Source organism: Acomys russatus, chromosome 14, assembly GCF_903995435.1.
Source record: "Acomys russatus chromosome 14, mAcoRus1.1, whole genome shotgun sequence".
Taxonomy (NCBI): Eukaryota; Metazoa; Chordata; class Mammalia; order Rodentia; family Muridae; genus Acomys; species Acomys russatus.
In genome coordinates, this window is record NC_067150.1 from 34,941,950 (window position 1) to 34,968,399 (window position 26,450).

Sequence of the window (26,450 nt, forward strand, 5' to 3'; positions counted from 1 at the left end):
CAAAGCCTGCCCACCTGTGAGGACAGAGGCTCTGCCTTCCTGCTAGAAGTGCATCAGATGGGAGCAGCCGAGCTGGTTGTCAATGGCGAGAGGTAATAAAACTGGGAGGAAAAAACAAAACAAAACAAAAAGATACTTCTTTAAAATCCCGGGCTAGGGATGAATATGCCAGCGTGGCCCAGGTACTTAGCCACTCTGCCCCGCCCTGTCTCTCTGGGCCCGTTGTGTCAGGTTGCTCCTCCCATGGCTCCTCCTCCTGCCCCACCTTCCCCTCCCCACAGGTGTGTCTCTGGCCTCAGGTTGCCAGCCCCACTGCTTGCCTGAGACACCCGCTGAAGTCACCTGCCAAGAGACCCCAACCAGCAGAAACAGGCTAGCAAGTGACCTGCCATGGAAGGTGCCGATGCTTCCAGAAGCAATGGGGCCAGCCCAGAAGCCAGGGACGCCCGTAGCCCACCAGGTCCCAACGGCAGCCTGGAGAATGGCGCTAAAGCAGACTCTAAGGACACCAAGACAACGAACGGGCACAGTGGGGAGGTGACGGAGGGCAAGACCCTGGGCAGTGCCCTGAAGTCAGGGGAGGGGAAAAGTGCCCTATTTTCCAGCAATGAGTGGCGCAGGCCTATCATCCAGTTTGTGGAGTCAGTAGACGACAAAGGCTCTAACTACTTCAGCATGGACTCTGCGGAAGGCAGGAGGTCCCCTTATGCGGGGCTCCAGCTGGGTGCTTCCAAGAAACCTCCTGTGACCTTTGCTGAGAAGGGGGAGCTGCGGAAGTCCATCTTCTCCGAGCCCCGCAAACCCACGGTGACCATCGTAGAGCCAGGGGAAGCCCGCAGGAATAGCTACCCTAGGGCTGACTCAGGCCTCCTGCAGAGGGCTAAGTCGGGCTCTGAGGAAGTGCTGTGTGACTCCTGCATTGGCAACAAGCAGAAGGCAGTCAAGTCCTGCCTGGTGTGCCAGGCTTCCTTCTGTGAGCTGCATCTGAAGCCCCACCTGGAGGGTGCCGCTTTCCGTGACCACCAGCTACTCGAGCCCATCCGGGACTTCGAGGCCCGAAAGTGCCCTTTGCATGGCAAGACCATGGAGCTCTTCTGTCAGACTGACCAGACCTGCATCTGCTACCTCTGCATGTTCCAGGAACACAAGAACCATAGCACCGTGACCGTGGAGGAGGCCAAGGCCGAGAAAGAGGTGAGCTGCTAGGACCCCTCGCCGCTCTCCCTCACCCCTGCCACCTCACTTGGGACTTAAGTCTCCGCTATGCTCTGCTCTTTTAGAAAACATGTCTTCACCCTCTGCACATCCAGCCTGGGGGGGGGGGGGGGGGGAGATGTATGGGGGGGGTCAGAGGTCACTTTCTAACCACCAAAGATCTTGGGTGAGTGGCATCCCATAAAGATGAGAGGCTGTACCAAGCTCATAAGATGAATCTAAGTCAGGCCAGAGTGTAAAACTGAACCGTTCGGAACTCTCCTCTGCTTGGCTGGTCTGTCTCTGTCTCTGTCTCTGTCTCTCTGTCTCTCTCTCTCCCCCTCTCCCTCTCCCTCTCCTTTATAGAACCCCAGGCAAAGGGTCAAGGGTGAGGGAGACACTAAGAGGACACTTGCGGGCTCCTGAAGACCCTTTTTTTGCTACCTCCAGGTTGGTTTGCATTTGCAGTCGGGCATCTGCTCACTCTGCCCTAACCTGGAAAGCCGTTCTCTTCCCTCCCGCTCTGCAACACTCTGGAACTCCTTGCCCTGCTCGCTGTACCTGGTCCCTAAGCCACTCCTTTCCCACACACCCCCATCCCTTACTCTGCTCAGTAGGGCCCCTGTGCGCTTTGTTTGTGTGGCTGCAGCGGACAGGTCTGTGCCTGTGGGTGGATAGCACTGAAGCAAGAGCCTGTGTGGGTGGGTGGATGCAAATGCGTGTTTTATAGGCACTCGGGTGTCTGCAAAATGTGGGTGTCTGCCCATATTTGTGTATGGGCTACGTAAGTATGTTTGTGTGAATTCCCTGTGTGTGATTAGGCGGCACTTCCACGGGGAGGAGTAGAGGCAAGTGGGGGCTTGTGGATGTGTTGCACCTGGGGAAGGTATTCTGGGTTAGGCCCAGCTGGGGCTGCTGGCCTTGCCCCTTTGCTGAGCTCACTCACTCAGCTGCATGTGGCCTCCCTAGGAACAAACCTCCCTGGTGCCCAGTGCAGGGGCTTTTCTATCTTCCTAACCTTTGTTCTAAGTAGCAGGGGATCTCTCTGTACCCAGCTCCCTGATCCTGTGTGATGCTGTGCTTGCTGGTCACTCTCATTCTGTGCCTCTTGCCCCTACCCTTAGGCAGCAGGTACTGAGTCACATGTGGGAACAGCCTCTCTAGAAGCTTCATTTGCCTTCCAAAATGTGTCTTAAGCTTTTACTGTTCCCCTGACCCCAGTGTCCCCTAGCCCCAGGGTCCCCTGGCCCCAGTGTCCCATGACCCCAGTGTCCCCTGGCCCCAGTGTCCCCTGACCCCAGTGTCTCCTAGCCCTAGTGTCTCCCTGACCCGAGTCTGGAGACAGAGAGAGGGAACATGAAGCCTATTTTCTGGGACTGTGCTTGGGAATTCAGAACAGAATAAAGGCCACTGGGAGAGGCCACTGAGTCTCAGGCCTGGTGTCAGGAGGTTGACAGTCACAAGCTGTAAGACAGGAGCTCAGTTCCCTCGATGTCAAACTGAGGGATGGGCTAGACCAGTGGTTCTCAACCTGTTGGGTGATGATCCCTTTGGCAATCCTCTATCTCCAAAAATATTTACAGTATGATTTATAACAGTAGTGAAATTACAGTTATAAAGTAGCAAGTAAGATAATTTTATGGTTGTGGGGTCACCACAACGTGAGGAACTGTATTAGAGGATCACAGTGTTAGGAAGGTTGAGATCCACTGGTCTAGACTGTTTTTCACATTTCTCTGGAAAGCCCAGGAGTTTTAGAAGAATCTCTGAGGACTCTGGCATGGGAAGGGGACAAATGGTCACAGAAAGCAAAGGCTTCAGGGCCAACCTCCATGGAGAGCCAGGTGTACAGACTGGCCTCTTTCCTAGGCAACCTTTGCCTTCACTGTGAGTTTTGTTGTTGTTGTTGGTTTTTTTTTTTTTTTCAGAAGAACAGGTTCTTTCTGGAGGGCAGGAAGGTGTGGGCAGGCTGGCCTAGAGACACCAAGAGCTCGGAGTTTGCTATTCTCAGTCAGGGACTGCTGTAAGGCTCAGAGAGCCCTTGACCTATAGGGCTCTCACTCTAGGTAAGTAAGCAGAGGCTCAGACAGACAGCAAGATGGGACACCCTTCCCAGGTGTGCCGAAGCCCAAACACAGAGCTGCAGAGGGAGAATAGCAGGCTTGATGGACCATTCACAGTCTCACAATCGCCCTTTCATCCCCAAAGATGAGGGGGTACACCCAAGGAAAGGATGGAACCTGGATATATATTCTGGCTGGAGAAAGATGGGCCTAGGTCTTCTTGTAATTTTTGAGGTCACCTTGGGAGAGAATTGGATACCGGAGTTAACTTCTATGGTGGGAACTTGGGGTAGTGTGTGTGTGTGTGTGTGTGTGTGTGTGTGTGTGTGTGTGTGTGTGTGTGTATGTGTGTGTGTGTGCACGCGCGTGCAACTCACCTGTCTATGCTTTTGTAACACAAGGAGAGGGGTGGGGCTGAGTAGCCAGAAGACTGCAATAGATCAGTCTGTCCAGGGCCAGCTATTATGAGATGTTGGGCTTAGGGGACTTGGACCTAGAACAGGGGAGGTGTTTTGATGGACTGGTGTGAAGCTGAGTGCCAATTCTGGTATCCTCTGAAGGCATCTGAAACAGACTCAAACACCAGCTCCTGCATGGCTCTGTGCAAGGAAGCAGGCAGAACCAGCTCTGCAGGCCTGCTGGTGAGGCCGGGTGAGGTCACCAGGCAGTGTCTGAGTGAGTTGCACAAAGCTGAAGATGACACCATGGCCACAGGCACTCATCTCCTGGACCTCCGTTCTGTGTACAGACTTGGAGCATAGGCTGTGTTGGAAAAGGTCCCTTCCTCTAGTGCGCCCTAGGACTCCCTCTCGGCTTTCGCTGTCCTGAGTGGTCCCATTGATGCTCACCAGTCTAGCTTATCCCTCTGGGTTTTCTTAGGCTATGTTAGGAGGTGTGATGAAGATGGATGTGAACATCCTATTTGTCCATTGGCCTCTCTATCCATCCCAACTCCCTCTAGTACAGCTGCCTGCTCTAGGTGGCCCTGTCTTAGGGATGCATTTGACCTAGTCTCTGTGTTGACAACATCACTGGCATAGGAAGGCATGTGCTGATGACGCTGAAACCAGAGTGCCTGCCTAAAGGGGCTCATATCCAATGGCTCGTGTACATTCTAGACACTGTCATTTGCCTGTTCTCTTACCTGGCTCTGAAGCTTGATTTCTTATCTTTTTGCCCAATTCCCTGAGCAGGCTGAGCCCCTGGGTTACCAGCCTAATGCAGCCACTGGTCCTTGGGTTTTTTGCTGTGCTGGTTTGGGGAGGAAAGTTCTTTGGGCAGATAGTGGGGACTGGGATTCAGGAAGAGAAATCAGACTAAAAGCCGGGGAGCCTAGAAACTCTCTGGGCATTTCCAGGAAGTCTAGGTGTGAGACAGAGCACATGATCCATTGGATGCTGAGGGGAATGAATGAGATGAGAGATTTAGAGACAAGGAGCAGGGAGGAAAGTGAGAACCTGGCAGCGAGGTGGTGATCCAGTCTCTATGGAGCTCATGTGTGGGCCAGGGTTAGTCTCAGCACTTGCGCAGTCACAAATGAAGCAGTCCTGTAGGGTGAGGTACCACCTCAGGCTCTGAGACGCAGACTCACACTGAGGCCAGGGATGAAAAGCAGAGGGGCTGTGATTTCTCTCTACCATTTCAAACCTCTTCTCACACCAGGATGGAGCTGTTTTGTGATCATCAGATCCAAGGGCCACCAAACAGCAGGTTGCGGGTTGGGTCGCTCAGTGACTTGTTAGAACACAGAGTCCCAGGCCTTGCTCCAGGATGTTCAGGCTCACATGGATTCTATCGGGGAAAGCAGCCCAACTCACCACAAGGAAAGCAAAGCTAGGAGATGGGTGGTGAAGGCTGCAGAATCTCTCAGTGGTCTGACGATGCCAAGATGAAGCCTCTCACCCTAGCCAGCACTTTCCCCTGACCTGAGGGTGTGAGGATGCAGGCTGCGTGTGGGGGCACCTCAATGAAGCTGATGGACAGATACAGGGTGGTTTGACATGTGAGCATAGAAATATGAAATCTATTCGGCATTTCAGATTCTTATCCAGGTAATTACCATGTGTCTGGGAGTACAAATTTGGCAATTAACTGGCTCATTTGGTAAATGTCACAGCCCAGGGCCCATGCAGTTAATTCAGGCTGACAGAAGATCTTGGCCAGCAGATTCCTCTTTCTTGGGGACCTTGGCGGTTCCTCTGTGTGGTGTTTGACTATGTCTACATTTGTTGGCCAATCTAAACTGAAGCACCACAGGATGTGCCACCCCTCTACTCTGAGGGGACCTCTATTCACTCAAGACCATAAGAATTTCATTGCTGGGTGACCCACGCAAGAGCCATCTAGCCATCAGAGAAAAGAGGCCCCAGACAGTGTGGGAGAAGGGAACAAAGGAAGTATTTAGGGAACAGGCCTGGGCAAGGTGATGGGGAAGAAGCGAGAAGTGGGAGGAAGCCAGGAGGGGGGAATGGGGAGGGGTGGAGCACTGGGGAGCTGAGGCCTGTCAGACATCTGGGGCTGCCACTACATTCTATGTGTGTGTGTGGGGGGGGCGGCTGAGGGAGGGAGAGTAGACTAGAGGAAGCTCTTGTGTGTTGGAGGAGCAGTAAGAGGGGAGAATTGCTGAAATTCACCACCTTCAAGGAGGAGGGAATATGGGTGAAGGACTAGGTCTGTGTCCTAGGAGTGTCTAGACTCCTGCCTGAGAGGTGCCACTGAAGGCCACAGAATAAGAAGTGAGCCCCTCGTTTCCATCTTGACTTTACATCTCTTTCTCATTGTGCACACTCTGGCCCAGCTACCTAATCACTTGAGGCCTTGGTTGTTGCACCTGTGGACACATGGCTAACACACTACTGGCCTTCACAGGGTCTTTGACTTGTAGGGGACAATCAGTAGCTCAGTGCCTTTCCTCCTCCTGTAGTCATGGTATCTTTGGAAATCCTGTTGTTACTTCCTATGCAGAAAAGCAAAACAAAACAAAACAAAATAAAACAACAACAACAACGACAACAACAACAAATCTGACAAGCACTAAGAAGATTTGAGGCACATCCCTAGAGATCTGACCCTAACAGCTCTCCGCCATGGGGCAGGACATCTCCTAGATAGGAGAAGGGACCATTATTGTGGCGCTATTCCCAGCCCCAGGAGTCTACTGTATCCTGCAGGTCTGGTCTTGCTGACTGTGGTGTGAGCCCTGGACCCCTCCCAGACTGTGTCCGACATCTTTAGAGCCCTAGAGAAGAGGAGGGCCAGTCTCTCCTCTGCCCTGACCCATCCTGCCGCCCACTGATGCAGACAGCTTGTCTCCACTTCTGATCCTGCCCTTGCACGTGCCCAGGCTGGCCACCTCCTCCTCCCAACATAGGTGGCTGGGCATCACCGCCACTCTCCTCTCCAGACCTCAGATGGCCCTGCCCACCTCCCTCCCTCCCTCCTTGCCTTTCACAGAGTGGACTCCCAGGGGCTGATCTCTCTTTATCCTTAGCTTAGATGCTTCATGGCCTAAGCCGCATTGGACTCAACCCTTTGTACTCAGTACTTCCTTCCTTCCTCTTGGCTAGCCAATCCATTCTCCTAGGAAGAGCCGTTACTCAGCTGTGAGCTCAACGTACAGCTCCTGATAGGTGTCTCTTGGCTCCACTGATCACGCCTAACTCTTGACTCTGGCTTTTGACTTCTCCCACTGGCTTCACCTTAGCCTTTTTTAAAACCTCCATCCTGCGTCCCCTAGTGTCCTCCACTTTCAAGTATTCATGATATCTTAAACTTAAGTTGGTTGTCTCAGCCACTGCCCACCTCTCATCCTGCTCTCAGTATCCTGGCTGTGTCCATAGCACATCTGGACCCCCATCAGACCCCGTGTAATGGCCTTGCCATCTAACACTAAACCAACTCATCTGAGCGCATCTGCCACTTGCTATGCCTACGACCTTACTCCACCCGGGAGGTGCCATGTAGAAGTAGCAACAGGGACATTATTCAGTCCGTACTTGCTCTGTGCCAGGTGCTTTCTGGGAGGCCCACTTACCGATTCCCATCTCTTCTACACCCTCTGTAGTGGGCGTTGGTGCTTAGGGTTCCTCTGCAGCACACACGAAGCTGCCAAGGCATAGGGAGTTGAAGGGACTTAGTGAGACCCCACAGTCGGCCTCAAGGGTCTCCACCTTGGGTTGTTATTCCTGAGCTCTGGCTGAGCCACAGAAGACAGGAGGCCTCTCTGGCTGTATTTCAGCCCTGGTTCCTCCTTCCCAGGACTTCTGCAGTGATGGGAAAGTTGCTGGGACAAACCCCTTATCTCACTTCTGTTCCTCAGGGACAGGTTCTGCTGCTCAGGCCTGGACCACATTAGGTTCTCCAGGCCACTAGCTCTGCCAGCCTTTGTTTCCTGGGCGCTTTGACTCTTCACCCTTAAAGAGCAGAGGTGGGGGCTTACTCTCTTGGTTCTCTTCCCTCCCACTGCTGTGTGTTCTCCAAAGCTTTGTTCCAGAGACCTGGCCAAGTCCCCACCCTCACTCTTCCTGAAAGCCTGCCTTCCTCTCCAGTGATGGTATTTTCCATGCTGTGGGCTTTTCAGACTTTGGAGGTGGGGCAGGTGCTTACTGAGAACATCTTAGACTGTTTTTGTCCGGAGAGCCTGGGAGTGTGGTGGTGGTGGTGGGCAGGCCATAGAAGTGAGACTTCCTATCTGGGGATCTCTGTGGCATCTCTGCCTTCCCCAACTCTGGACATCAGTTCTAAAAAGCCAATGGGAGCCTGTCTACCATCAGATCCCACGCTCTGGGGTTTGCAGTGAACATCCCAGGGTATTGCCTCAGCTTCTGTCTCAGGTTCCCCATTGGCACCCCTCAGTTTCGTGGGATGTTCAAAAGCAGCTGCTGATGCCTCAGGCCCAGCTCCTCAGGACTCCTTGCACCCTCCTCCTCATGCTTTGTGATTTCTTCACCTGAGCCAAGGTGTTCTTATAGGTTCCTGAGGGAGATGGGGTGAGAGTCTGTTTTCAAACCCCAATGGTTGTGAGGAGGTCTGAGTCACGTAAGACCTCTTCGAATGATCACCCCTTTATCTTACAAGCTGGACAGGGCTTTGGGAGCCCTGATGGGGCCCTTGACTCATTGAACGTCCTTGGCTTTAGCTTCATACCTTCCAATCTGCATCAGTTACAGCTGCTTTTCAGAAAAGGGCCTTTCTCCGAGCGGAAGCCAAGGATGGATGCAATGCTGACCCCTTAGGGCCTTCCTGATAGAGTTCCTTCTCAGCCCATCACAGAGTCTGACAGTCCCTAAGCCTCTGAACAGGGCTCCCAGGCCCTCTCCTCCCCTGCCTAGCCTCACCCTGTAGTCTTTTTCCTTCAGGGAGCCTGGGGAAGAGTTCTCATGTTGCCTACACTGCAGATGCGTTCCCTTTCTTGTAATCAGGTTTACAGCTGTGCCTGCCCTGACGGAGTCTGTGCCGGCGGCAACCTCAGCTCCTGGTTACAACACAAGGCCTGCGTCATGCCACAGAAACGCTGCATGGGGTTACTGCTATGAGACACTCCCTGGGCAGGGCCCCGCTGAACTGGGCCAAGTCCAGATCCTCTCTCGCTCACTAAGGGTCCCAGGCCCACTGAAAAGAGGCAGAGCCTCCCACCTTTCATGTTAGGTGGGGAGGATCTAGGAGGCTTCTTAGCCCCTGTAGGGACATGGCCAAGCTGCTCAGCCTTAGTGGTCCAAGATTACACAAGTATGGTGGTGTTCAATGCAGTACTGGATGCTTTGACCACTAGCACAGTGGCCAGCAGATCTGAGGTACTGAGAACATTTGCTATACGGATGAGTGTTGAATCTGCCTGACATTGCTCTGTGATGAGTCACCGGCCTGGGTCTCTGGTTCTGTTCCCCTCTCTCCCTGTTCCTGATAATTTCCATTGCCACCCTTTTCCCTACAGACCGAGCTGTCACTGCAAAAGGAGCAGCTGCAGCTGAAGATCATTGAGATTGAAGACGAGGCCGAGAAGTGGCAGAAGGAAAAGGATCGGATCAAGGTGAGCAGCCTGAGGCACCCCAGCTGTGCCCTCGCTCGCCCCGTGTGCTGGGGAGAAGGCACACCTCTGCTCTTGCCCTAGGCTTTGGCCCACCATGATACTAATGCTTCCTTTAACCCCCTTTGACATTCCCAATGTCCTCTAATGCCTACCCTGCCTACCAGACTACCCAGCTACTAAACACATGCCATTTCTTTCCTATGTGGCCCAGCATGGTAAGCGGTATGTCTGCCATGGCTTGGATGGTTGCAAACCGGTCTTAAGTTACTGACTGTGGAGTCTGGCCTCAGGAACAGCCAACTGACTTACTTTCCAAATACTATTTGCTGTGGTTGGGGTTTCAGCAGGTGTCCCCCTGACTTGTAAGTGATTGTCTGAGCCTGTAGAGAGTTGGAATAGGGGCTCACATGACACACTCAGGGCAAAGAGCCACAGTAGATAAGGAAGAGTGGGCTGTAAGAAACGCCTGCAGACAGATGTGGTGACACATACCTGTAATTCCAGCACTCAGTGGGTAGAGGTGGGACAATCAGAAATTCAACACCAACCCTGACTACATAGGACATCTGAGGCTAGCCTAGTTTACTTGAGATCCTGTCTCAAGCAAAAACCAACAACAACAACAACAAAGAAATCAATCTAAAACAAGACCGTGCGCCCTGGCACGGTTATCAGTAAGTGGCATCTCATAATGAAGCCTTCGAATAAGATTTGTGGACAAGTAGGGTGGTCAAGTCAGGGCCCTGGGAGTTCTCTGAGTCTGTTGGAAGCCTAGGTTTGTTTGTTGTTTGTTTGTTTGTTTTAACTTAATGCAACTCTCCTCCAACCCTCCCCTGATTCTGGACCTAGAGCTTTACCACCAACGAGAAGGCTATCCTGGAGCAGAACTTCAGGGACCTGGTGAGGGACCTGGAGAAGCAAAAGGAGGAAGTGAGAGCTGCACTGGAGCAGCGGGAGCAGGATGCTGTGGACCAAGTGAAAGTGATCATGGATGCTTTGGATGAGAGGGCCAAGCTGCTGCACGAGGACAAGCAGACCCGAGAGCAGCTGCACAGCATCAGTGACTCCGTGCTGTTTCTGCAGGTAGCAGGCGCCACCGTTCACGTCCTCAGTCCTCCCACCCATCTCACCCAGTTTCTCAGACCCTCACTCATCATCCATCCATGCACACATTATCCATTTACCCATTGGCCCACTAGCCATTCATTTATCCATACCTCCATTACTCATTACTTATCCATTCACTCCCTATCCATATGCCCACTGTCGATCCATCCATTCATCCATCCATTTACTACCCATCTGTTCACTATCCATCCACCTATTACCCCTTCAGTGCCAACCAATCTACCTACTGATCACCCATCCATTTATTACCCATCAACCCATCCACTCACTACCAACCAACCCACTATCTATCCACCCCGTCTACTTACTACCCACTCACCCACTCTTTATCCATCCATTCACGACCAGTCTTCCAATCTATTTAATTTTCTATCCAGTCTACTCTAAGGAAGGCACACAAATGTCACCTTGTACCGAGTTCAATTGCTGTGTACCGGCAGTGCCCTAGGCTTGATAAGAAAGAGTTCTGTGATTAATTAGTAATGCCTGCTTTGGGAAAGGGAGGAGTGGCATAGGAATGCTGTATATTTGTTGTCATTAATCTAGTCTGTTTGTACATTCATGCATCCATCTTTCTGTCTGCTGGACTGTTCTGGTACTACTCCTGGGCATGCAGGACTATCTCAGGTGCCACGGTGAATAGAGAAGTAGAAGACATGGTTTCTGCCCCCAAGCGGCTGCAATCCAGCTGGGAAGATAAGACATATACAATTAGAGAACAATATGGAAAAGTGTGTAATTAAATGATAAAGCGTGTGGCTCAGGAGATAAGTGCCTATGGAAATTCAGAGAAGAAGGCCAGCGGGCTGGAGCAATCTAAGGACAACTTAGTGGAGGAGGTGGAGTGTGGATGGGGTCTTGCAGGCTGCTTAGGGCTTCAGAAGGAAGAGGGATGCTCCAGAGAGGGGAAGGGATGTACGGGAACCACAGAAGTATTGAGTAAGGCTGTCACATTGTTCTAGTATTTTCTCATAGCTTTTTATCCTTTCCCCTAAAGTCTACACAGCCTGTGTAACTTTCACAACTTCCTGTGTATGTATGTTATACACACACCAGTGGTGGGAGCCATGGAGTCGCTCATCTGAATGCTAATTCAACCAAGGCTGATTTTAGCTGACTCGCCTGTCCAATGAGGAAAAGTAAGGCTAGCTATTGAGCTGATCCCAGGACTCAGCCCTTCTGGCTCTCAGCAGAGTCTCCAGCTAAACCAAGCACTCCCTTGCAGACCAAGGTCCCCATAACTCACAGAGACTGACTGAGTTAATGACTGCTTTTCTTTCTTGGCAGGAATTTGGTGCATTGATGAGCAACTACTCTCTCCCTCCACCTCTGCCCACCTACCATGTCCTGCTAGAGGGAGAGGGCCTGGGGCAGTCGCTTGGCAACTTCAAGGATGACCTGCTCAACGTGTGCATGCGCCATGTTGAGAAGATGTGCAAGGCCGACTTGAGCCGCAACTTCATTGAGAGGAACCACATGGAGAATGGTAGGTGCCCCCTTGTCCGGCAGGGCTGAGGCTGTGGGTATTGCTGTCAATTCCTGCTGCCTTGATCTAGACAAGATCCTGGCTAGCTGACTCCTCATGGTCCTCATTTTCTCATCCATCAAAGTATGTTCAGACTTGCGTTGCTGGCACCCCCACCGAACTGGCAGCTATTATGGGTGGGCGGGGGGGTGGTCTAGAGCAGAGAGATTCTGGGAAGTGCTGTACAGGTGCCTCCTCTGTGGGCCGTTCACTAAAGTCAAGGACTGGCTTCATTCAGGTCTCTGTCTGACTGACAGCTCTAATCTAGCAGCTGCATACCTCTGCTGCTTGAATGGGCCAGACTTGGAACAGATGAGTTACAGGTTTCGGAACTAGTTACATCTGGGCTTGGAGCGAGGCCTGGCGCCATGGCTGCTCTGAGTAGTGGCGAGCCCACAGGCTGAAGTTGGCCTGCTGGTGGGTTGGAGGCGATGGGAGGACATGGCGTGCCTCTGACTCACCTGCCCTAAAATCATCCTTTCTCTGAGTCATGTTTTCCCTGTAAAGGTCACCTGAATTATCTCACAGAAAGCCTGCTAACCTGAGGAACTGCCCTGTTAAGCCCTATTCCACCCAATCCTGATCCCTGTAGGGCCTGGAAGCCTGGGTACTTTCTCCAACGCCACACCCCAGTGGCTTAGGCCCGGTGCAAGATGTTCCAAAACAGCCTGATTGGGCCTCGTTGCCGTCAACACCAATGGGAATGATTCTGTCTGGTCTCCAGGTGGAACATGTCATTGTTCCCAGAGGAGAGGGGTTATGAGTGTGCAGGGGACCACCCTTGCATGATATCACACAGTGTCCCTATGAAATATGTTCCTATCTGACGGACTCTTCCTAATGACCATAGCCATGACTCTAATGGGGATGCTGACAGCTGGTGTGATTGAGGGCTCCCTGATCGTGGGCATTATTCTGAGCCCTTTCCTTCTTTGGCCTCTCCCTGTGGTGGTGGTGGGGTGTTGGGTCTTGAGAAGCAGCCTTTCAAGGGACCCCCAGCTGATGGGGAGGGGTAGTGTTGGGCTTACCACTCTGCTAGTCTGGGTGCTATGGTTTCTCGTCTTAAATGGGACCACCACCACTGCTGACAGCAGCTTCAATGGGTTGCAGAAGGACAGTGGTAGTCTCTGTGATACAAACCTTGCAATGGAGTCCCTGGGTGTGGTTTGGGCAGATGCGAGAGGACAGTCCTAGCTAAGGTAGGGTAGCCTGTGAACCTTGTAGGAACCACCCAGCCTCCTAGTGGATCATTGTCCCATTTCAAGGTCACGATGACTCTGCTGCAGTCTCTGTGCAGGTGTGGCCCAGTGTCCTTTGTGAGGTGTTAGTGAGACGGTAGCCAGGAGCAAGGCTGGGTATGCTGATGGAGCTGCCCTGCGCCTGTGCCTCGCTCCCAGGTGAAGCCTCCTTTGCCTCTGTCATGTTTTGTCACCATTGCCTAGTGGTTAGATGGTATCTGTTGTAGGATATAGAGGATGGATAGCATGTGAGTCAGACCCCAGAGTGACCATCTGCTGCCAGTCAGGAGGTGGTAAGGAGCAGGAGAAGGGTGGAAGGCAGCAAGGTAAGAGGTTGAGAGGCTGAAGCTGTGTGCAGCTTACCCTACACAGCTGGCCAGGTCTCTGCACCAGAGGCCAAGAGAGAAACTTAGTCCACTGCCTGATGCTGCCAGCAGTGGTTGGGACTGAAGTGGGGTCAGGAATCAAATCCCAACTCAGCCCTGATTGTCATAATGCCAGGGACAGATCACTACTCTTACCTCCTGAGCCTTGACTTCCTTTTCTGTCACATGGAGATGTTCACACCTGCCCAAGAGTTAGTGTACAGATCAAATAAGAAATGAGTATCGCCGGGCATGGTGGCACATGCCTTTAATCCGCACTCGGGAGGCAGAGGCAGGTGGATCACTGTGAGTTCGAGGCTAGCCTGGTCTACAAAGCAAGTCCAGGATAGCCAAGGCTATAAAGAGAAACCCTGTCTTGAACCCCCCCCCCCCAAAAGAAATGAGTATCAAAATCTCCTTGCCATGCATACAGTGGCCTTAGCAAGGAGACAGTGTGACGGGAAGTGGCTCACTGGAGAAGGAGAGTAGGTGTGGGCACAGCGCCATCATGTTTTCTGAGGCTGTGGGGGGTTGGCTCTCCCTATAGACTAGCTCCTCTTCCCCATCTGCTCCTCTGCCGACCCTCCCTCTCTTCCAGGTGGTGACCATCGCTACATGAACAGCTACACAAGCAGCTATGGGAACGAGTGGAGCACGCCTGACACCATGAAGAGATACTCCATGTACCTCACACCCAAGGGTGAGGGAGAGTATGATACCAACGGCAGAGGTCCAAAGACAGGCTCTTCGTAGATAGAGTGACCACGACTCAGTGTGTCTGGCACCTGCATCTTGTCCCCGAGTGGTGGCGATGGGTGCTTCCCTACACTCTCTGATTTGGTGGCAGGTTATCCAGCTCTCTGCTCCTTAGACGCATCGGTCCCCTGAAGCAGTCTGTCACTCCCTCCTGTAGCCTGTGACCCTCAGAGTGTCTCCCAGACTGTGGACCTTCTGCCCAAGTTGCAAACTGTGAGCCCTGGGCATGGCTGCAACCCCCAGGGCCAGTCTGCCCCTCTGAATTTTTCTCCTTGAGTCACCTGCCTCCTTAGTATACCCTCCAGGGGGACAGCCTGGTGGGCTCTAGGCCAGGGCCTGCCCTTCCTTGGCTCAGGATAGTCTGGAATATTCTTAGAGGCCACAACAACCTCCAGCAGTGCTTGTTACAAAAAGGTGGGTGTACCAGACCACAGGCCCAGGGTGGAGGGGGTATGCAGGTGCATGCGGGAGCCTAGAGAGGAGTGGGGATGTTGAAGAGGAGAGGAGAGGAGAGGGGGAGGGGGAAGCCTTAGATGGAGAGAGAAGCCAGAGACCTGGAACAGTTCCTGACAGACAGATAAATCCACAGTGAGCAGGGCTAGGGATTGGGAGCAGTGAGTGAGCTCACCAGACAGGAAGTTCTGCACCCCGCCTTTCATAACAACACCCAGACTTTCTGGAAGGTTCTAGGCAGCAGAGGGGAGCCAGGATTTCTCCTCTGGCACTCCTGGGGTGAACAAGACTCTGACATCAGTCTTGTCCCCTCTTTGTCCAGAGCTCTGCTCTTAGGCAGTTCCATGTGGTGGCCAGATCCCCAGCATATGTCTTTATACAAGCCCCTGTCTACCTCGCTCCAGCCTGGTCTCTTCAGTTCTCCCCTGATCAAGGAATAGCCTGATGGGGCGCCCCAAACCCCACTGGCTTCTATTTGATTCTTGCTGCATAAGGGAGACCCAGGGACAGAGTGGCCCTACTGTTGGCCACCTGGTGTAGGGAGTGCAACCTGCCACAACAGCTCCCTGAGAGTGCCAGGGCTGAATCAGCCGGAGGTTGGTCACTGTCCCCTCTGGCCTGTGCCTGTCTCTGTGAAGACAGGCAGTGAAACTCCAGGGCTAGGAGCTTTTCTGGCTCTGACGCTGGCCCTGTGCGTCAGTTGTGACATCTGTAGGTGGAAAAAACAGGTTCCTCTGGTGTCTCTGCCCTGCGGGGACAGGATGGGCAGGACACCTGCAGCTCCCAGGCTCAGGGTTAGAGGAGAGGCATGGGAGGGGCTGCTGAAATGTCAAGAGTATCAGAGAAACAGGGCCACCAAAGGCTACCAGGCTTGGAGTGGAGGGGTTAGGCAGTGACTATGACTCCCTCCCTTGGGGAAGTTAGTTCCCAGGTGCAGGAAGGAGTAGTTCTCAGCCCAGTGCGGAGGGTAGGGCTGTGATGAGAAAAGGACAGACAGGCAGTGCTGGGCTGGGTGAGCCGGAAGTGGGTGGTGTCTAGGCAAGAGGGGTACAACAGAAGGGCCCTGACACAGGACTGTTTGGGAGCACAATACAGGAGGCCAGTGAGAAGCCACAGGCTGTGTTGATATCTCGGACAGGTTCTAAGCTGGTTCATTAGCCTTTTGGAGGAGGCTAGGTCCTTGCTGGGTGAGGACCTCAAGCCTCTCCCACTAACCCCTGCCCCCACTGTCATGCCTTTCCTTCCTCCTACTCCCCCAGTTTCCAGTCTCTGAAGTGCAGCTTCCAGTGCAGACAGGCATTGGCTCAGGAGTGAAGTGTTGCCTTGTCAGCCTCCTGCTCAGAGCCCCCAAGTAGAATGACTGAGCATCTTAGCATACACAGAGACACCCAGAATTCTAGTGCTCTGGGGACAATGACCAGTAGTGTCCCCTCTGCTTCCCAAAGGGTCTCTATTCAGGCTGAGTTTTGTGACTGCTTCAGGCTAGAACCAGGGACTGCTCCTAATAGAAGAGTCCAGAGGGCGCTCAGGGAGCTGTTTAGGGTCCTGTTGAAGATCCCCTCAACAAGTCAGAGGCCACACCACTCCCTCACCCCCCCTCCCCGAGTTAAGTCAGGCCTACATTTCTGCAACGATGTTTCTGTCCCACAGGTGGGGGCCGGACATCCTACCAGCCATCATCACCCAGCCGCCTCTCCAAGGAAACCAACCAGAAGAATTTCAACAATCTGTATGGCACAAAGGGTAGGAGGAGACTCAGCTTACGGTGGGCAGGAGATCCTGTGCAGGAGGGAACATAGGCTGGGATGTCAGGGCTGAGCCATGGATTGAGTGTCTTGTCTACCCAACTCAGTGCAAGATAAGTGTAGGAAGTCGGGGCAGGATGGATCCTCCTGAGGGGTGTGTGTGTGTGTGTGTGTGTGTGTGTGTGTGTGTGTTGCTCCTATGCTCCTACTGATTTAGGCATAAATGCGTGATGTCATTGGTTAGGCTAGGGAGAAGCTACTGAAAAGCATCTTTCAAAAACCCGAGTCCATTTGCTCATCTTATCGCTGAAGGATGAGCTGGGGGAAATGGGCTGAGTGTCTACCCTGAGGTTAGCTGTGGTGGCCTCTCCCAGAAAGTGTCAGAACTGAAGGCCTGCAGACCCGAGCTGACTTTTCTACCAGCCATTCAGTGGCTAAAAAGATTTTTCTCAGCTGCATGACCTGACACGGGTGTGCCTGGAATCTTGGAGACACCACCACAACCACTCCCGATGCAGAATCGAGGGGGTTGGGTTGGGGACGTGCCTTTCCCAGGGGAGCTGTCAAGTACAGAATCTCCTGCTCCAAGTACTAAGGGGAACACTGTGCTCCAGGTGAGGATCATGTGCTCAGGAAACCTCTGTTTGGGGTGGCGGGGCTTGGTTTTTGTGTTGGAGCTCTTGGGTACTACCTGCCGTGTACAGGGAGGACTGGGCCAGTTCCGAAAGGCACCCCCCCCCCCCTATACAGATACAGCTCTAGGACGGCTGCAATGAAGTCTAGACCCCTGGAAGCTGGAAGGTCACTGCCATCTGGTGGAGACTGCAATGCCTGGCCTCCCTACTTGTCATTAAGATTCACAGCTCTGGGGCCAGAGACACCAGCTCAGTTGGGAAAGTATTTGCCATGCAAGCACAAGGATCTGAGTTTCACTCCCACCACTCATGTGCAAAAGCTGGGCATGGCTCTGTAGTCTCAGTGCTAGGGGAGTGGGAGACGGGGATCCTGAGGTCATACTGACCAGTCAGCCTAGCTAAATAAGCAAGCTCCAGGTTCAGAAAAGACCCTGTCCCCCTACAAAACAATGTGGAAAAGTGACTAAAGACACCTGGTGTCAACCTCTGGCCTCCACAGGCATGTGTACACACCTGCCACCCACTACCTAGTCCCCGTTCCACATACAAAAGATTCACAGCTGTGACCACACCCAGTGAGTACCTAAAGGAGAGAACAGCACCAAGACAGTTCATTTTAACCACTTCACGGCTGGTATGTGAGTCTGTGGAGGTGTGTTCTCGGGTCCTGACACTTGCTGAGGGAGGTCTCCAAATCAAACTTCAGGCTGGCAACTTGCCCCACTCCGTTCAACTCATCTTTCAGGGACAAGAGGAACACACAGGCTAATGGGCACTGCTGCCAAGGGAGCTTGACTTGGGTGGAACCCAAGGCTCTCTGCTGCTGAGGAAGGGCTGGTGGAGGGTGCCCCATTAATGGGGACTCCAATGTCATCTTGGCTCCCCTGCTATTTCTTCTCATTTCCTCTTCCTCCACACTGCAGAAAATGCCTTGCACATACCCGTCTGTCAGCCTGTACACCCCCAAGAATAGGACTCCAGGCATTCTGTCAACTGTCTCTGTCCTCAAGTGATAGGCTGTGTTGGTATTTATCTGTTCATTTGCAAGTGCATGAATTATCACACATACAATGAATACGTTCTAGAAATAAGTCTCTGGTGGGCATCAGTTTTATGCTGGGCCAAACAAACATATCCCCAGCGCCACAGGAGATGAGCAGTTATGCAGCCAGCTGCAACCCAGGGACCAGGAAGGGCAGGGCGGTGGGAGGGAGCAGGTAGAGGCAGGCACACAGAGACTTGGAGGAGATGACACGGAGACCTGCTATGTGAATTTGCTGAGGATGCAAGGGCATGTCCCAAGCAAACAACCATTCTGGGCCCAAAGCTAGAGACAAGAAAGAAGCTAGTGTTGGAGGAAGTGAGGTCACAGCTTGGCTGGAATGCCACGAAATGGGTGGGAATGAGGGATCAGCTCATGCAAGACTCATGGGTTCTGTTAAGGGCAACTTGTGGGTTGTGTTCAGGGCTTGCTCCTTATTCTGAGGACAGGAACCGACAAGGCGGCTCAGTGGGTGAAGGCACTTGCTATGTTAGCCTGGCGACCTGAATTTCATCCTTGGAACCCCATGTTTAGGTGGATGGAGAGAAACAGCACAAATGTCTTCTCTTGATCTTTCCATGTGCACGGTAGCACGGGCCACGCCACATCCCAGGATACACATGAAAAAGTACAAATCACCATCTTATTCTGAGGACAGCGGCCTGTAGGAACACACCTACTCTTTACACACCTTCCATAGCAGGGACATGTGATGCAGGCATAGTGACATCCTGACCTCAGAGGTAGCAAAGGGACCAGGAGTCAAGGGATTGATCATGTCCTGGTCCTGCCCTTCGTTGCCCATTCTGGCCTGCCTGGGACTGATGTGCTTTCTTTGTCCTGCCAGGTAACTATACCTCCAGGGTCTGGGAGTACTCATCCACTGTTCACAACTCTGAGGACCTGCCCACTGTGCAAGGCAACTCCTCTTTCTCCCTGAAAGGTGAGCTCAGTCCCCTGCCCCTTGCTTGCCTGGAGGCTGCCCTGCTTGAGTCTCTGCTCCCTCTCTGGCTAGTTACTATCTCACCTTCTGAAGGCGAGGGCCCCCACCTACATGGAAACTGGGCCAGGACCTTTGGTGCATCCCAAGGGAGGGGAGAGGGCTGGGCTATACATACTGGCTTTTAAAGATGGGCTGGGACAACAGGCTTCAGTGACTGGAGAGGTACCTACTCTCTCAGCATCCCTACCCTATGGCCCAGATGCTTCTTCTGGCTTACTTGTCCAGCCTCTCTGCTATGGAGTTGATTTAGCTCTGTCTACCCAGTGACTCCCGGCAGTTGACTAGACCCCAGGTCATATAGCAGTCCCCAAGTCCCAGTAGAGCTATCTTGTAGCAGCCTCTTTGGGGAGGTGAGATCAGGCCTCTCAGGCCTGACCTTCTTTTCCTATACTTGACCCCACCCCCACCCCCATCTACCTACTATATTCCTGAAGGTCTTGAACAGGTTGAATGGTCTATACTTCCTGCCCCCTGGGGTTGGGGTCATCCTGAGGACATAGGCTCGAAACAGAGTCCAGTGTGTAGTAGGCCCAGGGCCGTCCCATCTCTCCCTTCTAAGCCTTAGAGGCCTGATGAGGTGGGATCTTACCTCTCCCTACACCCAAAACACCTGTCCTGGAAGGATCAGAGGTTGGTGCCTTGGGATGGGAAAGGAAAGGAGTCCATGTCAACCCCTTCCCCCCTCCTCCACAAAAAAAGAAAAACTTCTCACAGCAAACAGTGGCCCATGAAGTGGCTTTATCACCTTGTGGTCTAGTCCACGGCACAGGCTGTATCAAGGACAGGATTTTTGGGCTACTCGCAAGAGGAAAAAGGGAATGGATAGAGGGATCCAGCCTATAGGACCTTAGGGAAGTCCAGTCCCTGGGCCAGGCCTGGGACACTCTGGGACTTGGCCTTGGCATGCTGGCTTCCAGCAGGTGCTCACTTGCTCCTTGCTCAAGCGTAGCCTGAAGGTCGCTCAAGAGAGGGCAACAGCTCTTAACCATGGTTCAGACATTCCCCTTCAGACTGCATGCAGCCTCATGCCGAGGCCCTCTTCTGAAAGGAAGACCTCTCACTTACAGTGAGTCCACCTCGCCTTGAAGCAGACTCACTCACCAGGCTGACTAGGAATGGCGTAGCCAGGGTGTCCTGTATAGCAGCATAGCCTGCAACCCTGAGATGCCCTACCCCCTTCCCCACACCCTCTAGCAGGCCCACAGGCAGGCAGACAGGCAGGCAGGGAACCCCTGTGGCCTTCAAGCCAGCTCCAGCTCCTGGGTCTGAGCAACAGTGTTAAGTATGAGGAACACAAGGCCCTAGTGAGGTGTTAGAGCCTCAGCCTCCTGGATAGTAGCGCGTGCTGCTAACACCTCTCTCTCTCTCCCAGCAGGCACTGGGAAAGCCCCCTATCAGTTCACAAGCTTGGGCCAGGCCACTGCAGAGTTTTCCAAGCCACTGGACCGCAGTGGGCTGTTTAAAAACAATCCTGGTACCTGCCTGCTTCCCGTCCCTTCCCTTCCTCTGCCATAGTAGGCCAGGCGGGCCATCCTGTGGGAGATCTCTGCCACTTCTAGGGTGTCCTGGTCCCTATTCCTCAGAGCTCACCCAGAGAGAGATGCATGTCCCCTGCCCCTGCCATCCTAGCTCACTCTCTCTGGACTTCTGCCTGCTGCCAAGCTGGTCTCCTGGGCTGCCCCGTCCCCACCCTTAGCTCTTACGGCTGGTATGGGTTTTTTCTTTCTGGAAACTGAGAGGTGACGTCTCAATTGCCATCTTCATCATCACTCAGGACCCATAGGATCTTCTTTTTCCCAGGCATCTTCTACTTTAGATGCAGGGGCAGCCTCAGGGCTTCCCGCACAGTGCCCTGGGAAGTTTGCAGGTGGTATGGCCTGCCCCATACAGCCACAGCCTGGCCAGTGGCTGCCAAGCGCACGCACACACTCTGTTAACTTTTCCAGCCTTTCATTCTCCATGCTACAGGGTTCTTCCCAGCCACTGCAGTTTGCCCTGTGGCTGAGCAGGCTTTCCCTTGTGCTGTGCAGCTAAGCCTTTTATAGAGGTCTCTGGGCTGAGAAGGAGGGCCAGGAGGCAGGCTGCCTCACCCTGGACTAGCACTTTCTCACCAAGTGCTGAGAGCCACCTGCTGGGACTTGAGGCTTGCTGTCCTAGCTTTGAGCGACAATCACACTGGCAAATGGCCACCCTTCTGCAGGCCCCTGGCCTGCTGCTAGTGAGATGTAAGACAACCAAAGCCATGTAGAAGGATTGGGCTTATAGATCTTGGAGTCTGGCAAGCCTTGGTTTCCAATCCTGATAGCCGCCTCCTGGCATCTGACTCAGGCAAACTGTTGAGCTAGAAAGCATGGGAGAACCAAGCAAGGGGCAGACACTCACATGGCGCTTGGCACAAGTGGGGCTCAATAAATGAGAGCCATCACCTTGACCTCCCAGAACAGTGCAGGGGAACCAGGAGTCCCTCCTTTTGGGCAGTGTTGGCAAGGAATGCTGAGTGAATGGTGGCTCTGGACTCTGGCCAAGGGACAAGTCTGTGGACAATAAGCCTTCAGGGCCAGTTGGTGGTGATCCTAGCAGCATAAGCGCAGAACCGGACTTGGAGACAACGCTCTCCTGCTGTCTGGCCCCGCCCATCTGGTTGGCTCCTCCTCCTGTCTGCCTTGCTGCCTCCTTCCTTTGGCTAGCCTCCCAGGATTTCAGGTGGCAACTGTCCCACCCCAGCTGCTGCACACCTCTGCAGGTGGCTCTGAACTTGGCCTTAGCCTGGATGATGCTTGGGGGTCACTTTGGGACAGGCAGCTATGCCGCTCTATCTGTGGGGGTCCCTGATCACGAGCCAGGGCTCCTCCTAACTGGAGCATCTTGTCTTCCCAGGCTATCCCTCCATCCTCCGGAGCCAGGCTCCCAAGGCCCAGCCTCAGACTTGGAAATCTGGCAAGCAGACTCTGCTGGTGAGTAAGGTGCACTGGGAGGGAGGGTGACTGAGTACAGGCATGTCCAGGGACCTGGTACCTGTATAGGCTTTCAGGGTCTGTGTGAAGAGAATGCCTTCTCTGGGCCATGCTGGGAGCACGGGAGGCAGCAATGGACCTAACACCCATATGCAGGAAAGATAGAGAACCAGAGGGGACCTGGGTAAGCACACACTGCCTTTGACCACAGTTTAGAACCCGTAATGCGGGCAGCCCTTGCTTGCATTTGCAGGTGATCATTGGCTGTCTGTGGTGGCTTGGTATCTAAGAGGTGATTGTAATATACTTAGCCTACTGGCCAGGCATCCTGGAGATGGGTCCTATTCCCGGGGCTACTTTTCAGTTCTGACAGCACAGAGGCCATTAGGGGTGATAGTGTGTCTATGGGGGAAGTTGGAATACTAGAAAGGCACATTCAGGATTTACTCTCTAAAAGCCCTAACCTGGGGTTCTTAGAAAGCAGCACTTGTGGTATGTGTGGACAAGGGAGCCAGACCACCTGCTGGCACCTCAGAACCACATACCCTTCTCACATATTCTTCTAATACGATGGTAAGATGAAGTCCTCCCTGCCCCCCAGTTTTCTGCAGACCAGATGTATCTTACCCTTGTCACTCTGGAGCCTTCCTCTCCCCTAATGCTTCCCGCCCAAGGCTTGTTCGGTCCCAGGACGGCTATCCAGTGTACCAAGCAGGTAGCATCAGGGCTTTGATGAGGTAGGGGCTAGAGCCCTCACTTCTGCTGTTTTTGCACTTTTGAGGTCAGAGCACAGGATTTGCTCTGTTCTACAAAGAGAGACTGGGGCTGGTTTAATTGGAAAAACTCTTTAATTTGTGGGCGAGAGGAGCTAAGTGATTGTGTGTGTAATGTGGAGCTGGGCCCAAGGGCATCGAAGCAACAGAACTGCAGAAAACAGATAATGGGAGGGAGTCATTCCTCCCCCTACCGTGTACCTTCCTGTCCCCAAGACCAGAGTCCCCCACAGAGAAGCCTCCGAGGACTCCAGCAAGACAAGGCTGGGGTGTCCAACTGGCGCTTAGTGTCGGGAGGATAGAAGCCAACGTGGTGGGCACAGAGGCCAGCCTCAGAGTCCAGGCTGCCTGGTAACTGGGACCTAGCCATCACAGGCTTGCCCTGTGATCTGTGTATGAATTGATCTTTCATGCCTCAGTTTTCCCATTTCTAACATGAATTCCATAGCCTGGGTGATTTCACAGCCCTTCTACCTCTCATCTGCTGTGACCTTAATTAGAGAGGGAAAGAAATGGGCACCCTGCTCATGCACAGCTGCCACCTCTCAGGCAGCAGCGTTGTCCACTGGCCTGAAAGCCACATGCAACTGACCCAGCCCTTCTGAAGGAAGAGTCCTTTCACCATACCCTGTGACTGCTCTGGGGTCCTGCAATGGACCAGAAGGCTGGAGACCTGGCTCCAGGCCCTGCTGGGCTACAGCATCCCCCGGGGACTTTGTTCATGCTCTGTTTTCTTTCCTGGGCTCCAGTTTCTTCCTCTGTGAATTGATGGGTTAGCCTAAGTCTGGGCCCAAGACCCTCCTGCCCCAGCTTTGCCAAGGCCTGATTGCTGCTGTGTAAGAGTCACAGACCAGGGGCTTCTAGGAGGCACAGAGCAGCCCTGGATCTGACTCACTTAGGGACAGGGCCAATTCCCGAGATCCTTGTGAGGCTCGTAATGGTCAGGGATGGCTCCATTGTGTGTTTCCATTTCAGCTTGGGGGACCTGACTCCTCAGAGCCCTGAGGTAGGGGTTAGAAGGAAGGAGGGGGGGGGGAAGAGGGCTGATTTCCCTGAAATTGTCATGTGGCATGATCCACAGAAGAGGTCAAGAAAGCTGTCCCTGGCACTGGCCAGAGAGGCTGATGGCAAGCATGCTGGGCTGGGACAGTAGGTTGCCCATTCTGTACCTTCTGTCAGGGATGCTTGAGGCGCAAGAAAGATACCAAGAAGTGGGATGGAGCAGGGGGTGATGGGGTTTCAGAGTCTAACTCTGGGTCTCTCTCTCAACCTGCTTCCTGGTGACTTGGGCAAGTCGCCCAGCCTCTCTGTGCCTTGGTTTGCTTACTTATAAAGTGACTGTGATCATAGTAGCATATTTAATTGGATGGTTGTAAAACCTAATTGAGTCTGTCAATGGAAAGCCCTTGGCACAGTGCTGTGTAGTTCTGCAGAACACAAAATGCTATGTGCATGGTGGCTGCAGTGGCACTAGGAGGATATCGAGGGTGGGGGGGATGACATCCAAGCTCACGTGCTAAGTGACAGGAATAGACTCTAGTTAAAATTTGGACCCAGAAGTTCTGGTGATCTCACAGGCCACCTCCTGGTAGATCTTGCAGGTCAGGCCACAGGGTGAGGCGCTGTGGGTTGCAGGTTTGGTACAATGCCACTTCAGGGCATCGAGGATGGGTGGGCTGGCTAGGGAGCTCTTCTACCACCTGGTTACCCTAACCATTCCTGTTCTCCTCACAGTCTCACTACCGGCCCTTCTACGTCAACAAAGGCAGCGGCGTCGGGTCCAACGAGGCTCCCTGAGTTCAGCGCAGAGCTCCACTACCCCATCCTCCTGTCGCTCCTGCTTTCCAAGCTGCTGCGCTTTCCCATGGACAGCCCAGCCCCACCCTGCTCTCCCACAGCCTCTGACAGCCCTACCAGGGCATCCTGGCTTACTCTGCTCCCCTATGGGCTCCTTTTCTGCCTGGTGACATATAGTCACTGTGATTTCTGTGTGAGGTCAAGTTACATACCACATGGGTAAGAGATATCTGGGTTCCTTTCTCATAACATGCACCCCCAAAAGCTGGTCACCAGGCCCACATGGCACCAGTCTTATCTACCTGTCTCAGCTCTGCCATGTCCAGGCTTGGTAACCGTTTCCCTCCACTGTGGACACTAGGTACCCAGTTAAGGCAACCTTTCTGCTCCCATCCCCTCATTTTTTTTTTTTTTTTTTTTTTTTTATTAGCAGCCTGAGCCCAGCAGGAAGAGACAGGGCCTGTGTGTCCTCTTGTATCCCTTAATTACAGTGTGGCCATGGCTTAGAGGATGCTCTCAGCATCTTGGCTTTTTCCTGGCCCAATGGTGATGTTCAGCCATGTCTATTTGAGGCTGCAAAGCCAGAGAGTGGGCTCTCCTGTTTGGCAAGAGGATTGTAGCCTGGGCATTTCTCTGCCATTGCTGGGAAGAGCAGTTCCCTTGAGGTACCACAACTCACTCATCAAAGTTTGCCCATAGACTTTCACTACTATGGGGATTTGATGCTTATCACAGTAATGGACTGCAGGTGGGCTGATAAGAGCAGTGTCACTTGAGAGGTACCATCCATATCAGGGCAGTCAGCCTCCATCCATGTCACATGTCACTGGGCTTTGAGAGGGCCAGATCAGGAATAGCACTGGGTGTTGGGAGCTTGTCTTCCACTCTGGGCTGATGGGGCCTCACGGGTCAGCTTGCAGGGGTGGGGAGGGCTACTTTTGGCTGGGGCTTCCCCCTCCCTGAATAAACCATTTGTCTCTTTACTTCTCTGGTAATGAGTGGGTGGTCCCTCAGGGTTGCAGGGAGCTGGTGTTATCCTCCCTCTCACAGAGAGACACAGGGTCACTCTGTGTAGCCCTGGCTGTCCTGCAGGGCAGGTTGGCCTGGAACTCAGATCCTCCTGCCTCTGCCTCCCGAGTGCTGGGATTAAAGGCGTGCGCCACCACAACGGACATTCTCTTTTTATATCTTGAAAACATGGTGCCTTAGGGTCTAGTCTGGGTCTCTGAGGAACAGAAACCTCGAACATTCTGAGGCACATCTTCAGTAACCCTGAACACAAAAGGTGGAGAGAGGCCTAGGGAGTTCCTGAGTGCCCTGAGAGCCACTGTGAGTGGCCAGATCCTCTGGCCAGCAGACCCTAGAGCATTGGTTCTCAACCTTCCTGATGCCAGGACCCTTTATTATGGTTCCTCGTGTTGTGGTGACCTCCCTCCACAACCATAAAATTATTTTTATCACTACTTCATCACTGCACTTTTGCTGCTGCTACAAATTGTAATGTAAATATGTGTGTTCTCTGATGGTCTTAGGTGACTCCTGTGAAAAACTCATTAAATCTTCCGAAGAGGTCACGACCTACAGGTTGAGAAGCACCACCCTAGAGTCTCCCATAGGTGCCTTGAGCTTATGACTTGAGCCCTGAGGTAGAGATGGACCAGAGGCATGGCCCAAGGTCATTCTCCATGTTGGGGCCCTGGGTGGTGGAGGCCAGGACAGAGGTTGCCTCCCAAAGACAGCACCATCCCCGG

The 26,450-nt window shown here is 53.1% G+C and overlaps 1 protein-coding gene across 3 annotated transcripts; it reads left to right on the top strand.

Annotated features, from left to right (window-relative positions):
- Positions 1-275: 275 nt before the first annotated feature.
- On the top strand, positions 276-25,074 carry Trim29 (tripartite motif containing 29). Of its 3 annotated transcripts, none has more exons than XM_051156257.1 (10): positions 276-1,194; positions 9,190-9,285; positions 10,135-10,368; positions 11,701-11,899; positions 14,140-14,241; positions 16,401-16,493; positions 19,020-19,115; positions 20,548-20,649; positions 22,053-22,129; positions 24,637-25,074. In XM_051156257.1, the coding sequence occupies exons 1-10, from the start codon at positions 391-393 to the stop codon at positions 24,697-24,699; spliced, it is 1,866 nt and encodes a 621-aa protein (XP_051012214.1). In that variant the 5' UTR covers positions 276-390; the 3' UTR covers positions 24,700-25,074. The 3 variants fall into 3 exon arrangements, with proteins under 3 accessions (XP_051012214.1, XP_051012215.1, XP_051012216.1); XM_051156258.1 differs by having other exon boundaries at positions 20,551-20,649; XM_051156259.1 differs by lacking the exon at positions 20,548-20,649 and having other exon boundaries at positions 277-1,194.
- The last annotated feature ends 1,376 nt before the right edge of the window (positions 25,075-26,450 follow it).

Coding starts and splice junctions, on each gene's coding strand:
- Trim29 (XM_051156257.1), top strand. CDS start 391: ATGGAAGGTGCCGATGCTTCCAGAAGCAATGGGGCCAGCCCAGAAGCC. Junction 10,369..11,700: donor ACTCCGTGCTGTTTCTGCAG/GTAGCAGGCGCC, acceptor CTTTCTTGGCAG/GAATTTGGTGCATTGATGAG. Junction 19,116..20,547: donor CTCCTCTTTCTCCCTGAAAG/GTGAGCTCAGTC, acceptor TCTCTCTCCCAG/CAGGCACTGGGAAAGCCCCC.